The following is a 15841-nucleotide window of genomic DNA, read 5'->3' as shown; positions in this document are numbered from 1 at the left end:
CCTACCACATATTGGGATAGGATCTTGGAGATGAGATTGTGTTGTGTTATGTTCGGCTTGCACGGCGGCATATGAAGTCCTTATGATTCTACAACCCCCGTCATGGCCTGATCGTATGGTCTCCATAGGGACTGATCACGGCCGGCCATGGTGACCTCATGCATCAGTGACCTCTGTGGTTGCTTTGCCAGGGCAGGAACAGAGTGGAATTAATAAGGTTCAACCCAAACAAGCTTGTATAATGCTGAAAATCCCTTTCAGAGCGGTTGTCCCATAAGGTCTGAATGCAGTATTGGCTGCCTTTTGACTAAAGGACTTAAAAGGGTTTTCCACTTTTTCTAAAAGTTCAGCTACTAGTAAAAAAAATAAAAAAATAATACGGATGGAACTTGCCTTCCCTGGGTCCAGCAATGCACATGACCACTGCAGCCAATCACTGGCTTCAGTGATTGGCTGCACTGGTGGTAGACTGGTGCTAGACTCGAGGAGGTCTACAAATTTATAGTGGTTTTCCACTATGTGCCGATCTCTGGTCATTAGGTTTGTGGAGATGTGTGCCAGTCATCGCCCTGGTCCAGATCATGCAGCGTTTGAGGCCGCGGGTTATTTCAGTGGTTGTGTCACTTTGTGTGTTCTGGTTGTGCAACAATAGAGGAAGAAAAATCTTTACTTAAGTCCAATGAAGAAATTTAGTGGGTAACTGTGTAATACTAACCCGGGGGGAGCTCCATGCACAATATCCTGCTGTCCTCACATTGTGAGTACATAGCCAGCTGTCACCAATATCTGTATAGTCCCTTATATCGTCCTAGTGTTTTGCAGGACAAACACTTATATTACATAGGTAAAAACCGTTATTTGGGTCACACAATTTTATGGATTTCCATGGACAAGCAGCTGCATGCAGCCGTACATCACCAAGCACAATGCCGAGCGTCTGATGGAGTGGTGTAAAACCGCCATCACTGGACTCTAGACATTGTGGTTCATATACAGTCTTACAGACCATGAAATGTGCCCCCTGAACCCGGCCTAACGCGTATGGTACATCAGTCGGGAGGTAGAGATGAGGGGCTGTCAGACCCTTTTTGCTGCCACTTATTTCACTGTAGATTTCTCAGGCAAAATAAAAAATAAAAATCCCTGTTGAATTTCCACAAGATGGGTGATAACTTGCTGATCATCGGGGGTCCGACCTGTGGGACCTGCACCAATCGACAAAAGGGGGAACTTTTAATACCCGTGACAAAATGGCAACCGCTGCTCCATTCATTCTATGTGGGGCTGCTAGGGAATGAATGGAGCGGCGGTCGGGCAGAATAAAGGGCACCATTCTGCACAGGACCCGCCACATAAACCCGTGGAAAGATGATAAGTTGTTTTCACCAGAGAACCCTTTTTAAGAAAGGCCTAACTGTGACCCTGCACAAAATCCCTGCACGGAGCGTCGCCCTGTGATCCTTTCCCCTATTGTGTGACCAGGGCCGGCCCTCACCACACACTGTCACGCCCCTTCTCCTCTGCACCGACGTCTCTCACACACTCGCCGACCTGTCAGAGTTACTCAGCACTTTGTCCTGATGTAAGCTCTGCTGTCTGCCATGCTATCAGTGACTGTGCCACTCCCGGCACACAACGCCTTGTCCTGGCACTGCCAGCCTCTGTCTCTGCCAAAACATAAGCTCTGCTCCTCATTGTTTCCATTGTTCGTTTTTCTGGAACGTTACTTCTCTTTTATCCGTTCAGCAAACCATGAAAATCTCCCCTCAGATTCCCGGCCTGTGGAGTCACTGTAGAGTTCAGGAGAGGTGAGAGGAGTGACCGTGGCCAACGCTGCGGAAGGAGAGAGAGCATGTGGCCATTCTGTGGAGGCTACATCCACCACCATAGCGGCGCTGCATCCAACCCTGCCTTCATATGTGTTTTACGGTTCATGTACGACCCGTGTTCCCGGACTGAGCTCCGTCCTCCTTCCCCGATTCCTCAGCCTCATATATGCCTGTTTGGGTCAGGATACCTGAGCTCTGACAGTTTGCAATCCGTATATGGACCGTGAAATGTGGGCATGTGAAGGCAGCCGCTGGGCAAGTTCAGGTGAGCGTACCAATGGACCAATGTAAGGGTCCAGTGCTCGGGGCAACAGACGGAGCAGGTACTTGGCCTCCCCGGGTCCAGCGCTTGAGTCAACAGTTTGTGCAAGTACTCGTCCTCCCTGGGACCTGCGCTTGGGACAAGAGATGGAGCAGGTACTCGTCCTCCCCGGATCTAGCGCTTGGGGAAACAGATGGAGCAGGTACTCGTCCTCCCCGGATCTAGCACTTGGGGAAACAGACGGAGCAGGTACTTGCCCTCCCTGGGTCCAGTGCTTGGATCAACAGGCGGAGCAGGTACTCGGCCTCCCTGGGTCCAGTGCTTGGATCAACAGGCGGAGCAGGTATTCGGCCTCCCCGGGTCCAGTGCTTGGATCAACAGGCGGAGTAGGTACACTCGGCCTCCCCGGGTCCAGTGCTTGGGTCAACAGACGGAGCAGGTACTCGCCCTCCCCGTGTCCAGCGCTTGGGACAAGAGATGGAGCAGGTACTTGTCCTCCCCGGATCTAGCGCTTGGGGAAACAGACTGAGCAGGTACTCGTCCTCCCCGGATCTAGCACTTGGGGAAACAGATGGAGCAGGTACTTGCCCTCCCTGGGTCCAGTGCTTGGGTTGACATACAGAGCAGGGTCTCTCCCTCCCCGGGTCCAGCGCTTGGGTCAACAGACTGAGCAGGTACTCGCCCTCCCCGAGTCCAGTGCTTGGATCAACAGGCGGAGCAGGTACTCGGCCTCCCCGGGTCCAGTGCTTGGATCAACAGGCGGAGCAGGTATTCGGCCTCCCCGGGTCCAGTGCTTGGATCAACAGGCGGAGCAGGTATTCGGCCTCCCCGGGTCCAGTGCTTGGATCAACAGGCGGAGCAGGTACACTCGGCCTCCCCGGGTCCAGTGCTTGGATCAACAGGCGGAGCAGGTACTCGGCCTCCCCGGGTCCAGTGCTTGGATCAACAGGCGGAGCAGGTATTCGGCCTCCCCGGGTCCAGTGCTTGGATCAACAGGCGGAGCAGGTATTCGGCCTCCCCGGGTCCAGTGCTTGGATCAACAGGCGGAGCAGGTACACTCGGCCTCCCCGGGTCCAGTGCTTGGATCAACAGGCGGAGCAGGTACTCGGCCTCCCCGGGTCCAGTGCTCGGGTCAACAGACGGAACAGGTACTCGTCCTCCCTGGAACCAGCGCTTGGGTTGACATACGGAGCAGGTTCTCTCCCTCCCCGGGTCCAGCGCTTGGGTCAACAGACAGAGCAGGTACTCGTCCTCCCTGGGTCCAGCGCTTGGGTCAACAGACGGAGCAGGTACTCGCCCTCCCCGTGTCCAGCGCTTGGGACAAGAGATGGAGCAGGTACTCGTCATCCCTAGGTCCTGTGCTCGGGTCAACAGGCAGAGCAGGTACTCGTCCTCTCTGGGTCCTGCGCTTGGGTCAACAGACAGAGCAGGTACTCGCCCTCCCCGGGTCCAGCACTTGGGTTGACATACGGAGCAGGTACTCGCCCTCCCCGGGTCCAGCACTTGGGTTGACATACGGAGCAGGTACTCGCCCTCCCTGGGTCCAGCGCTTGGGACAAGAGATGGAGTAGGTACTCGTTCTCCCCGGATCTAGCGCTCAGGGCAACAGATGGAGAAGGTCCTCCCTTCCCCTCCTCGGGTCCAGCGCTCGGGGGCATGAGACTGAGCAGGTTCTCTACATCTGCCGCTGTTTGGGTCTTCATATCATGTTCTTTGGATAGGTCATCAATATCAGATCTCTGGGGATCGATCACCTTACCAACACCCCTACAATCAGCTATTTGGTTCGGTGACCGTCAGATATAAACTGTGAACAGATCTAAACTTTAATATTTTCTATTGGATCCCAGGATCTTTAAGGTTTTGCCTCTGACAGCACTCTAGCCATACTGGTGGTTTCCAGAAAGGTTCCAGCTATGAGATCTGTAGTGTCCACTCACAATCACTGCACTGAATCTTTTCCAGAGGAGACGAGCAAATCATGTACTCCAGGGGTGACAGCACTGAGGACCAGGCTGGGGAGGCGGGAGAAAATGGCCTGGCTCCTAAAATCTATAATACATTGGGTACAGTAGAACAATGCAGGGTATTCTGTAAATGCATTTGGTAAAGTTATGACCTGTCCTATAAATGTCTGTTCTGTTCCTGATCTAAGGATCTCGGCTTTTAGTTGAGATGAATCTGTGCTGCACTTTATGCACATGCTCAGTAGTGACCAGGGCTGTGGAGTCAGAGGTTTGGCTTACCGACTCCCCAGCCCTGCTGAAGACGCCATGCCTGATAAGTCATCCCTTACCTTACAGACGCCCTGCAGGTCTTGAGATCCAGAATGGGAGACTGTCAGCCGAGGTTGATTATATCTCTATAGTCCAGGCTAAAATTCCCACAGTAGCCTGAGAACTGGACAGCGCCGCTCTTTACCAGTTTGTCCAGTTCAGGGCTGGACTGGTGGATAGAGATGGAAGGGAAAGTACAAAATGACCTAAAAACAACAGGTGCAGAAATCACACAATGCCCAGGAAAGCTTACAAAACAAATGGCATTGTGGCGTCCTAGATCTGTGAGTCCTGTGCTACCCAACCTGCAGCCTAGCCTACCGTCATTCACTGTACAGAGCAATCCATCTATTATTCCCTGTTATCAGCCATTTTAACCTTGGTTGACTGTGACTTTAAAATGTACATTTAGTTTCAGGTGATTGTCATGTGTGTACATGAGGAGTAACACTTCCGTGTCCATTATATGTCTTGTATCCTGGATTTCCCAGTTTTTTTTCTTATGGGGGCTCTATCACTCCTTTTCAGTTGTCTTGTGGGTAAAGACTAGGTGCTATAATGTCTTCTATACACAGACATGAGGGTTTCCTCCTTACCTGTCTCTATCTAACGCATGTTCAAAATCACCGGCAGCATGAAGGAAATTATACTGCAGTACTGAGCAGTATAGCTGTGAATCCAGCTCTAGGGTGAGATAAGACACTGACATGAAAGCAGAAGCATTTTATGACTTTCTGTGCCTCTTTGCCATTCTGCACTTCCACTTCCCTTCTCAACAGGTAGCTGCAATCCCTCAGTGATTCGGCAGTTTGTTTTGTCTTCATTAGGCCATGGTTTTTATCAGTTTTGTAGATTAGATAATAAGTTTGGAGCTAGGGGAGGGGAAGAAGTGGCTCATATATGGAGAAAGAAGCAGATTACCCTGATAAGATATACTACAAAGATTCTTATATTCGCTTGTGCAATTGATTTATGGAATTTTTGATGACAATCAACCATGAAAATTTTCATCCAAATACAAGAGAACACTCACAATTATGTGTGATGTTAGATGTGTGAGTCGGAGCTTTAATGTACATCTTTTTTCCTTTTTGTATATTGTAGGGAGATTTGGCAAAAAAGAAGATCTATCCCACATTATGGTGAGTCAATGTGTCTGTCTATCTAATCTCCTGCTCTGATTTCTCCACCAATCATGGGGTCCTCTTCTTCATGGGTAATAAGGAGTGTATCCCTTTAATTGTATAGTTTTATACTGTACTATGGTTGTTACAGGTGGCTGTACAATGATGGTCTCCTCCCTGAAGATACCTACATAGTTGGTTATGCACGATCGAAGCTGAACATACAGGACATCCGAAAACAGAGCGAGCCTTACCTGAAGGTATGGACAAAAGTCACACTGATCATTGAAGTTACCCAACTGGAGGGTTTTTTGTTTTTTATTCATTTTGACCCTCTTTTGCTCTTAAAGGCAATGATTTCTATAGAGCGGTATATGCAGCACACTTAACATCTCAGGATCCTCTGGGGCGTGTATTTAGGCTGCTCTGCATAGCCACGCCCCCATATAAACAGCCTAAAAATTTTCCCCAAAAAATGTGTAGAAGTCTGGAACTGTTAAGAAAAAGATGGGATACTTTTGAGGAAGTAGCGGGAATGAAATGAGAGCAAGAACTGCCCACTTTTGACTTGCTGATGGGTCCTCCTTTAAAGGGGCACTGCACTATAAATGTATAACATGAGTTTGTAAAGACGAACGTACTTGGAGGTGCAGCGCCAACTAGTGGCCATTTAGTTAATTCATCCTATTTCAGTGCCTTATTTTTATGATTTTCAGGTCTCCCCAAGTGATGCCGGGAAGCTGAACGCCTTCTTCGAGAGGAACTCCTATGTGTCCGGACAGTACTCGGACGAGGCGTCCTTCAAAGCTCTTAATCAGCACTTACAGGCCTTACCCAATGGGGCAAAGGCCAACCGCCTCTTCTACCTGGCAGTTCCACCAAGTGTGTACCACGACGTGACCCGGAACATCAGAGTGACCTGTATGAGCACAGTGTACGTATATTGTAGTGTCAGTCATAGGAGAGAAGAAATGTAGTATGACTGCCTCTAAAGGGACCCTCTTGGTAAAACTGATATTTTATGTCTGATGCGGGGGGCTGTCTATGCCGAAAAGGACTTAAAGGACTATTCCCATCTCCAAGATCCTTTCCCAATATATAGTAGGTATAACGTGGTATAGTTCTTCTGATTCACTCATGTGCAGGCATTGCAGTAGCCTAGGTATCTATGGTTATGACCACTGATATAGTGACACTTAGTTGTTAGTGGTTGTAACCAAGGATATCCAAGGTACTGCAATGCCCTGCACAGGGGGTAAGCGACACAGCTGCCCCCCCGCCGCCAGAGCAGATCCTGGGGGTGCTGAGTGTCGGACCTCCACCGATCACACGGACAGGTCATCAATAGCATAGTCTCAGACAACCACTTCAACTATACATTTTTTGAGCCGGTGCGGCTACTTTGTTTTTGCACTCCTTCAGTGGATAACGATAGGAAAATTGTCTGACAACCCTTGTGACTGCTGTATTGTGGCCTCCTTGGTTGTCACTAGTGATGAGCGAATATACTCGTTACTCGAGATTTCCCGAGCACGCTCGGGGGTCCTCCAAGTATTTGTTAGTGCTCGGAGATTTAGTTTTCATCACCTCAGCTGAATGATTTACATCTGTTAGCCAGCATAAGTACATGTGGGGGTTGCCTGGTTGCTAGGGAACCCCCACATGTAATCAAGCTGGTTAACCGATGTAAATCATTCAGCCGCGGCGATGAAAACTAAATCTCCGAGCACTAACAAATACTCGGAGGACCCCCGAGCGTGCTCGAGAAATCTCGAGTAACGAGTATATTCACTCAATACTAGTTGTCACCCAAACGGATATATATTAGAAAAGGTTGGAGAAAAGTGTTTTTTGTTTTTTTTTGCTTGTGATATTTTTACGTTTCTGTAAGATTTCAGTGCGTCTATGCCAAATCCATTCACAGACGGCCTTGTTGCTGTTCACCCGTGTACAGATTTGTACGCTGCATCAATAAGTGATATGCCGGCGCGGAAACGACTGTACATACGGATCGCTCCACCTATTGAATGGGGCTCATGTGTGAATGTCTGACTTGTGGGTCATGTATCGGGGTTTACTTTTGGTACTGATGTAAAATTCGAGTCAATTGCAGCCATTCATGTAACTATAAAGCTGAATATGTACATACTCCAACATTGGGCCTCATGGCTGTATTGTGATGGCAAGTAAAGGATCCTGCTGAGACTAATCCTGCTTGATGGATGTGCTGCTGCCCTCATGGGGTGGGATGTGCTGCTGCCCTCATGGGGTGGGATGTGCTGCTGCCCTCATGGGGTGGGATGTGCTGCTGCCCTCATGGGGTGGGATGTGCTGCTGCCCTCATGGGTGGGGATGTGCTGCTGCCCTCATGGGGTGGGGATGTGCTGCTGCCCTCATGGGGTGGGATATGCTGGTGCAGATAGGGAGTGTATATGTCGTCATGTGCCTGCATAAGTGACAGGATGGGGAGTGTCTCCCTTTAAAATAGGGTAATGTACCTCTTTAGCAGGCATGAAATCCACTTTCCTGGATAGGCTCCACTATAGGATTATGCTTGGGGTTTTTTCTGCATACCTTTTTGCTTTTCTAATTTTTCCATCCTCCTTACCTCATAGGGGTTGGAATCGGGTGATTGTAGAGAAGCCATTCGGAAAAGATCTGGAAAGTTCAAACAAGTTATCCGAACACATCTCCTCGCTCTACCAAGAAAACCAGATTTACCGTATTGACCACTATTTGGGCAAAGAGATGGTGCAGAACCTCATGGTGCTCCGGTGAGACCCATGGATTTTCCTTTATGGTGTAGCTCCGCACCAGTCTCTATATATCATTTTTCATGTTGTGCCCCCTTTCAGATTCGGTAATCGGATATTCGGTCCCTTGTGGAATCGGGACCATATTGCGTCCGTGGTCCTTACGTTTAAAGAACCCTTCGGGACTCAGGGGCGCGGAGGATACTTTGATGAATTTGGGATAATCAGGTAGATATTTCAATAATCTGATTGATGCAAGAAACTGTTATCATTGGCACCGAGCTAATGGCGGCCCTGTCTTCTAGAGATGTCATGCAGAATCACTTGCTACAAATGATGTGCTTGGTGGCCATGGAAAAACCCGTTTCTACTAACTCGGATGATGTGCGGGATGAGAAGGTGATTGCTTCATTTCTTAAAACAATTACCCGAGGGCGGTGAAGGGTCTCCATAGCGGAGAACATGCATACCCTGCCCTAACTGCCTGAGACAGGACTTCTACAGTCTCCAGACTTTTGGACATCGACCATGTGAATAATTCCTATTACTGGTCCTCCCGTTCTCTCCATAGGTGAAGGTGCTGAAGTGTGTGCCCGAGCTGACCCTCAATAACATTGTAATGGGACAATACGTGGGCGATCCCGAGGGTAAAGGAGAGGCTCAGAAGGGTTATCTGGATGACCCCACCGTTCCGAAAGGATCCTTCACCCCAACATTTGCCACAGCTGTCCTTTATGTGCAGAACGAGAGATGGGATGGTAAGAGGTTGCGTATTTTTTGCAACTGCCTTAGAAGCAAATACATGCATGGCCACCTCTTAATTTCCGGCTTAAAGATAGGAGCTGGGACCCCCATCTGTCAGACGTAAATTTCCAAACAGGGAATACCCCATTAATACAGGATCTTGATGTAAATCTTCTATACGATCCCCGTTCTGGATGTGTAACCATATCATTGTCATGCCCCAGGTGTTCCGTTCATTATGCGTTGTGGAAAGGCCCTGAATGAGAGGAAAGCGGAGGTCCGGCTGCAGTTCCGAGAAGTCCCTGGCGACATCTTCCATGGACAGTGCAAGAGAAATGAGCTGGTGATCAGAGTTCAACCCGACGAAGCTGTTTATACAAAGATGATGACGAAGAAACCCGGGATGTTCTTCAACCCTGAGGAATCCGAGTTAGACTTGACATATGGCAACCGATACAAGGTACATTAAAGGAAATCCGTCACCAGCAGGGTCGGCCTGGCCCACCGGAAGATCGGAGGATTCTCTGGTGGGCCTAGGCACTGGCACATGCTGGCATGTCAGTGATCCATCATGACGGAACAGCGCTCTGTTTCTTAGAAATAGTGAGCTAGACAATCGTGTCAGCAGTGACAGTGGGAGGAGTGGTGATCAGTACGTCAAATCTCCCAGAAAAAAATCGGATGAGCAGGGCGCGTGTCACTGCTGACACGATCGTCTTCTGCAGACTGGAGCTCACTAGTTGTAAAGAACAGAGCGCTGTTCCATTATGATGGATTTTTTCCCCTGCGTTGAAAACTTTGTGAGAGCAGTGCTGCTGCTGATTGGCTATATCGCCCCTGACTGCGCCCGCTCTCCCTGTATCTGCCCCTGACTGCGCCCCCTCTCCCTGTATCACCCCTGACTGCGCCCCCTCTCTTTGTATTGCCCCTGACTGCACCCCCTCTCCCTGTATCGCACTTGACTGTGCCCCCTCTCCCTGTATAGCCCCTGACTGCGCCCCCTCTCCATGTATATCCCCTGACTTTGCCCCCTCTCCCTGTATCAGCCCCTGACTGCGCCCCCTCTCCCTGTATTGTCCCTGACTGCGCCCTCTATCCCTGTATAGCCCCTGACTGCGCCATCTATCCCTGTATCGCCCCTGACTTTGCCCCTCTCCCTGTATCTGCCCCTGACTGCGCCCCCTCTCCCTGTATTGCCCCTGACTGCGCCCTCTATCCCTGTATAGCCCCTGACTGCGCCATCTATCCCTGTATCGCCCCTGACTTTGCCCCTCTCCCTGTATTGCCCCTGACTGCGCCCCTTCTCCCTGTATAGCCCCTGACTGTGCCCCATCTCCCTGTATTGTCCCTGACTGCGCCCTCTATCCCTGTATCTGCCCCTGACTGCGCCCCCTCTCCCTGTATCGCTCCTGACTGCGCCCTCTATCCCTGTATCGCCCCTGACTGCGCCCTCTGTCCCTGTATCTGCCCCTGACTGCGCCCCCTATCCCTGTATAGCCCCTGACTGCGCCCCCTCTCCCTGTATCTGCCCCTGACTGCGCCCCCTCTCCCTGTATTGCCCCTGACTGCGCCCTCTATCCCTGTATAGCCTCTGTCTGCACCCCCTATCCCTGTATAGCCCCTGACTGCGCCCCCTATCCCTGTATCGCCCCTGACTTTGCCCCTCTCCCTGTATCTGCCCCTGACTGCGCCCGCTCTCCCTGTGCTCGCCCCTGTCTGCGCCCGCTCTCCCTGTGTTCGCCCCTGACTGCGCCCTCTATCCCTGTATCTGCCCCTGACTGCGCCCCCTCTCCCTGTATCTGCCCCTGACTGCGTTCCCTCTCCCTGTGTTCGCCCCTGACTGCGCCCCTCTCCCTGTGTTCGCCCCAGACTGCGCCCCTCTCCCTGTGTTCGCCCCTGACTGCGCCCCCTCTCCCTGTATCTGCCCCTGACTGCGTTCCCTCTCCCTGTATCTGCCCCTGACTGCGCCCCTCTCCCTGTGTTCGCCCCTGACTGCGCCCCTCTCCCTGTGTTCGCCCCTGACTGCGCCCCCTCTCCCTGTGTTCGCCCCTGACTGCGCCCCCTCTCCCTGTATCTGCCCCTGACTGCGCCCCCTCTCCCTGTATCTGCCCCTGACTGCGTTCCCTCTCCCTGTATCTGCCCCTGACTGCGCCCCTCTCCCTGTGTTCGCCCCTGACTGCGCCCCCTCTCCCTGTGTTCGCCCCTGACTGCGCCCCTCTCCCTGTGTTCGCCCCTGACTGCGCCCCTCTCCCTGTATAGCCCCTGACTGCGCCCCCTATCCCTGTATAGCCCCTGACTGCGCCCCCTATCCCTGTATCGCCCCTGACTTTGCGATGTCCCATAAGGCCCCCATACACGCTAGATTAAAGTCGGCTCCAATATCGACAGGTTCAGCCAACGCTCTGTGTACGGGTGAGATGGCGATCACGCATGTCTGATATCAGACTGCCGATCGCTTTGTTCTCCCCGAGATAAGCCGCCAGCAGAGGTGTCACAAAGCACACAGGAGCGCTCAGCCGAGTGTCTGTATGGGAGTGACGGCCGAGATGACTCCTGGACCAACGATTGGCCAACAGCCACACTGTGAGAGGTGAATGGAGGCTCGACCCTGATCCAGCGGCCATGTCTTTAATCCATGGCTGCCAGACCAGAGCTCCCTGGCGGCCTCCTCCCACCTACTAACGTGGTCGCTTGACAAGAGGCGGCTCTGAAATGTGATGATGGCTAATGACTGCTTTCTGCGTTCTCCAGGACGTGAAGTTGCCGGATGCCTACGAGCGGCTGATCCTCGATGTGTTCTGTGGGAGTCAGATGCACTTTGTACGCAGGTAGGTCTGGTATCGGTGCACTTCGTGAGGCGTGGTGCCTGCGGACTCGGCCGTGACCCCTTTCTTTCTCTTTTTCTTGCCAGCGATGAGTTGAAGGAAGCCTGGAGAATCTTTACTCCTATCCTGCATCAACTGGAAAAAGAGAAGATCAAACCCCTGCCCTACAAATATGGGAGGTGAGCACATAGCACAGCGCTTACAAGCTCTTCTCCAGAGAGCGCTGCTCTGAAGCTGACTACATCCGGCCAGCTTCAGTGCCCTGCGCTCCCCTGACGCTGCAGAGACATAACTGCCTCTGCTTGCAGCCTCTGAGCACACAGTTCAGACCTACAGCGCGACCGGGCCACTAATCTGACCTGTCAACCTTCAGGAGCTCACCGGCAACCAGGAAGCCGGGAGGTGAGGGGAGCTGTGTGCTCCTGAAGATGAGAAAACCCCTGTAATTGCACTAAAGACCTTGAACACCCCTCAGACTACTGGCACCTGGGGTCTACCCTCTCATTTAATCTGTTGGCCACAGCGGAGGAGATTTTTCAATCTTGTCTTATATTTAGGGCAGTAGATGCGGCACATTTATCAAAGTGCGATAGATTTGGCGCATTTTGCACGTGTTCATTTTTCTATTTTTTCTGCCACCTCTTGGTTGGCTTACTTTAGACCTGGCACACCCCAGGAATAAATATGGCACATTTTACTGCTGCCCAAAGCCTGGACCCCTTGTCTAGCCACCGGAATTTTGGTGTATTTGCAATATTAAATCTGACCCAGTATACAAAAATCCACACAGGTTTCGCCGGAATGCTTCTGCAGGTGCAGCCTGAGATATGATGGGCACATACTACGTGGTAATGACCCCTGCGCACACTTGGCACTGCATTATAAAGGATCGGTAATTCTGCAACATATAGTGCTCCTCCTATGACCGCGCTGTCAGAAGCTTAGATTTTTTTTACTCCGCTAGGAAATAAATGCCGAACGTTTTGTTGGCTGTTGATAAAATCCATTAAATAATTTGCCGTCAGCAGGATGTTCATCACTTACAGCTAATAGCCTCGAGACAGACCCCATTAGTGGCCACAGCTCGTCTCATAGGAGTCTCATAGTAAATGCTAAATCATAGCATCGTCAAATAATCTGTTTATCCTACTGATTCTAATGTTGATTTGGACAATGCCTATTTGTACTCGATGCACCTTGGTGATAAGCTGATCTTAACACGTTTGCTCCTGGCACTATAAGCAATCAGCTGCAATTTGTAGATTAACTGAGAAGAAAGTGCTTCATTACCCTGCAGCGCCCCCGGAGGGAGGATGAAGCATTACACTATACCCATTGAAATGGGCTCTGCGTATAATACTTGTATATGCAGGGTCTTCCAGAGGAACAAATACTTCACATTCCAGCTAATAGATAAGGGTCACGATTAGGGACTGTTTAAGGGGTTGATTGGCTGCAGCGTTCACATGACAACCAAAGAGGATCTGCACCAGACTGGGAGGTATCAATTATTTATTTTTTTTTTTTTCCACCTTCCAGGCTCATTAATAAAGGGTTGTTCAGTAGACATGAAAAGATCTTCAACTCCAAATTTCCAAATGTGTAATTGAAAATATGTTTTTAAAATTAGGCAATCACTTAAAAAAAAAAAATAAAAAAATAAAAAAATCTAAATTAAGCATCTTCACAAGAATTTTATTTTTTTTTTTTTTATTGATTAATAGCACATATAGTGGAAAATTATTAAATGGCTCAATTCACCTACAATAAACTGTATAATGTCTCACTCTTCCTTCCAATTAACCTATTGTAAAGAGTCACCAACTGTTTCCATTTTATTTTTCCAGAAATCAATAGTACAGGTGAAAATAAGAAATGTTATCTATCTTATCAGAGAAATCTTCTCCTTTCTCCTCCTGGACCGATATTTATTCAAAATTGAGAGGTAAAATGTGTCTTCAGCCAATACAGATTTTCCCACTACGGAGATAGGAGACGACAGTTGGTGCTTATAAGATTCTATGGAGGACTAGAACTGTCAGGAGAACTTACTTTATCAGCCTCCAGCTCCTCCCTCCTCCATAGAATTTTATAAGCACTAACTGTCATCTCCTATCTGTGTAATATGAACATGTGTCTTCACCGAAAGGCAGATTTTTGCCCTGAACTGAGAGCGAAAGATCCGTCCAGGAGGAGAAAGGAGCAGATTTCTCTGATAAGATATATTACAAAGTTTCTTATTTTCAGCTCTACTAATGATTTATAAAATAAAAATTAAAACGACGGTGACTCTTAAAGCGAATCCTACGACCTTCTGCAGGATCTAACTCCGTGTCTTCCTTCCACATTTTAGCCGGGGTCCTGCAGAAAGTGATGAGTTTATACAGAGAGTCGGCTTCCGATATGAAGGAACATACAAATGGGTGAATCCGAACAAGTTGTGATGACCCGGTAGAACAAAGTGCCGGCGGGCTTCCCAGAACTAGCGACTGCAACCATGGAATTCCTGAGGACCAACGTACTACGTGCTTCCGTGCTGGCTTTTCGGCCTCTTATTTCACTTTTTACACCATGCGATAGCATAGTCTTAAGGCATTTAAAGGGGAACTCCACTTTTGATGGATAGGGCTTCATAGACAAGGCACATGTCTGGCTCGCTGTCATCATTTCTTGCGCTAGAGCCGATCTCAGAGATTCACTTCATTCATGCCCATCTGGATGTCCTGTGAAGCATAACTGTCTTAACAGCACAACTGCTTTTGTTGCCATAGCAACCAACAAGAATTTAAATTTCAAATTTAAAAACTGTTCTGGAAACATAAACGCAGCAGCAGTAAGCATTCATGGTAATTGCTGATTACTGCTGCACATGAGCATTCCTGGTAATTGCTGATTACTGCTGCACATGAGCATTCCTGGTAATTGCTGATTACTGCTGCACATGAGCATTCCTGGTAATTGCTGATTACTGCTGCACATGAGCATTCATGGCAATTGTTGATTACTGCTGCACATGAGCTTTCCTGGTAATTGCTGATTATTGCTGCACATGAGCACTCCTGGTAATTGCTGATTATTGCTGCACATGAGCACTCCTGGTTATTGTTGATTACTGCTGCACATCAGCTTAGAGGAATTTTAGCTTATTCCAATCAGCACCAAAGATAGTTTGGGTGAATGAGGCCCACGATGTTCCCCTTTAAGCTGCAGTCCCTGAGTTCAGCTCTGAGGGACCACGTGTGAGAGCTCTACAAATCCTTATTTACTGAAACTCTACGTGTCAAAACAGGAGTTCCCCTTTAAGTAACACTTGCTTTCAGTTTACATTTCATAAAAGCATTTTTTTTCCCCACTTGTGTTTTAAAATTTCCTTCCACTATAATGTATAAAATGGATTGTTGTGTAGAGCTAGCACTTGTATATCTATGTCTTCCTGCTGAGGATAGGTGGATAGATATCCTCAGTCATTTTTGTGTTTTCCTGTTTGCCTTTTTTATTTTGACAAATTTGAAATAGTAAATTTGTCCATGCAAATAAGGAAATTAGCGTCTTTCTGAGTTAGTTACATACGGCCGATGCTTACACTCAGTGATGGAGATCCACCATATGGAGAACAGTATTGGGAAACGCATGTCTTTCCTTGAAGTCAGATCTTTGATTCAATTCCATTGCCCCTGGTGTATAACCTCCTGCCTCATCGCACCCTGATGAATTTGAATCCAGTCCCATCGCTCATCACATCCCGGTGTATAACCTCCTGTCTCATCACACCCCGGTGTATAACCTCCAGCCTCATCGCACCCCGGTGTATAACCTCCAGCCTCATCGCACCCCGGTGTATAACCTCCAGCCTCATCGCACCCCGGTGTATAACCTCCAGCCTCATCGCACCCCGGTGTATAACCTCCAGCCTCATCGCACCCCGGTGTATAACCTCCAGCCTCATCGCACCCCGGTGTATAACCTCCAGCCTCATCGCACCCCGGTGTATAACCTCCAGCCTCATCGCACCCCGGTGTATAACCTCC

At 49.4% G+C, this 15841-nt stretch overlaps 1 protein-coding gene across 6 annotated transcripts in view; it reads left to right on the top strand.

The window, feature by feature from the left end:
* The window catches only part of G6PD (glucose-6-phosphate dehydrogenase), a 24633-nt gene extending 9278 nt beyond the window's left edge, over positions 1 to 15355 (top strand). For all 6 annotated transcript variants that reach the window (XM_077283818.1, XM_077283817.1, XM_077283819.1 and 3 more), the window contains exons 3-13: positions 5472 to 5509; positions 5643 to 5751; positions 6208 to 6425; positions 8107 to 8265; positions 8347 to 8472; positions 8550 to 8643; positions 8816 to 9002; positions 9213 to 9448; positions 11740 to 11816; positions 11900 to 11992; positions 14167 to 15355. In XM_077283818.1, the coding sequence (XP_077139933.1) occupies positions 5472 to 5509; positions 5643 to 5751; positions 6208 to 6425; positions 8107 to 8265; positions 8347 to 8472; positions 8550 to 8643; positions 8816 to 9002; positions 9213 to 9448; positions 11740 to 11816; positions 11900 to 11992; positions 14167 to 14257 (1428 nt within the window). In that variant the 3' untranslated portion in view covers positions 14258 to 15355. The remainder of the gene's footprint in view (positions 1 to 5471; positions 5510 to 5642; positions 5752 to 6207; positions 6426 to 8106; positions 8266 to 8346; positions 8473 to 8549; positions 8644 to 8815; positions 9003 to 9212; positions 9449 to 11739; positions 11817 to 11899; positions 11993 to 14166) is intronic.
* Positions 15356 to 15841: the final 486 nt, after the last annotated feature.

Source organism: Ranitomeya variabilis, chromosome 2, assembly GCF_051348905.1.
Source record: "Ranitomeya variabilis isolate aRanVar5 chromosome 2, aRanVar5.hap1, whole genome shotgun sequence".
NCBI classification, from domain to species: Eukaryota; Metazoa; Chordata; class Amphibia; order Anura; family Dendrobatidae; genus Ranitomeya; species Ranitomeya variabilis.
This window is presented reverse-complemented; position numbering and strand designations above follow the sequence as displayed.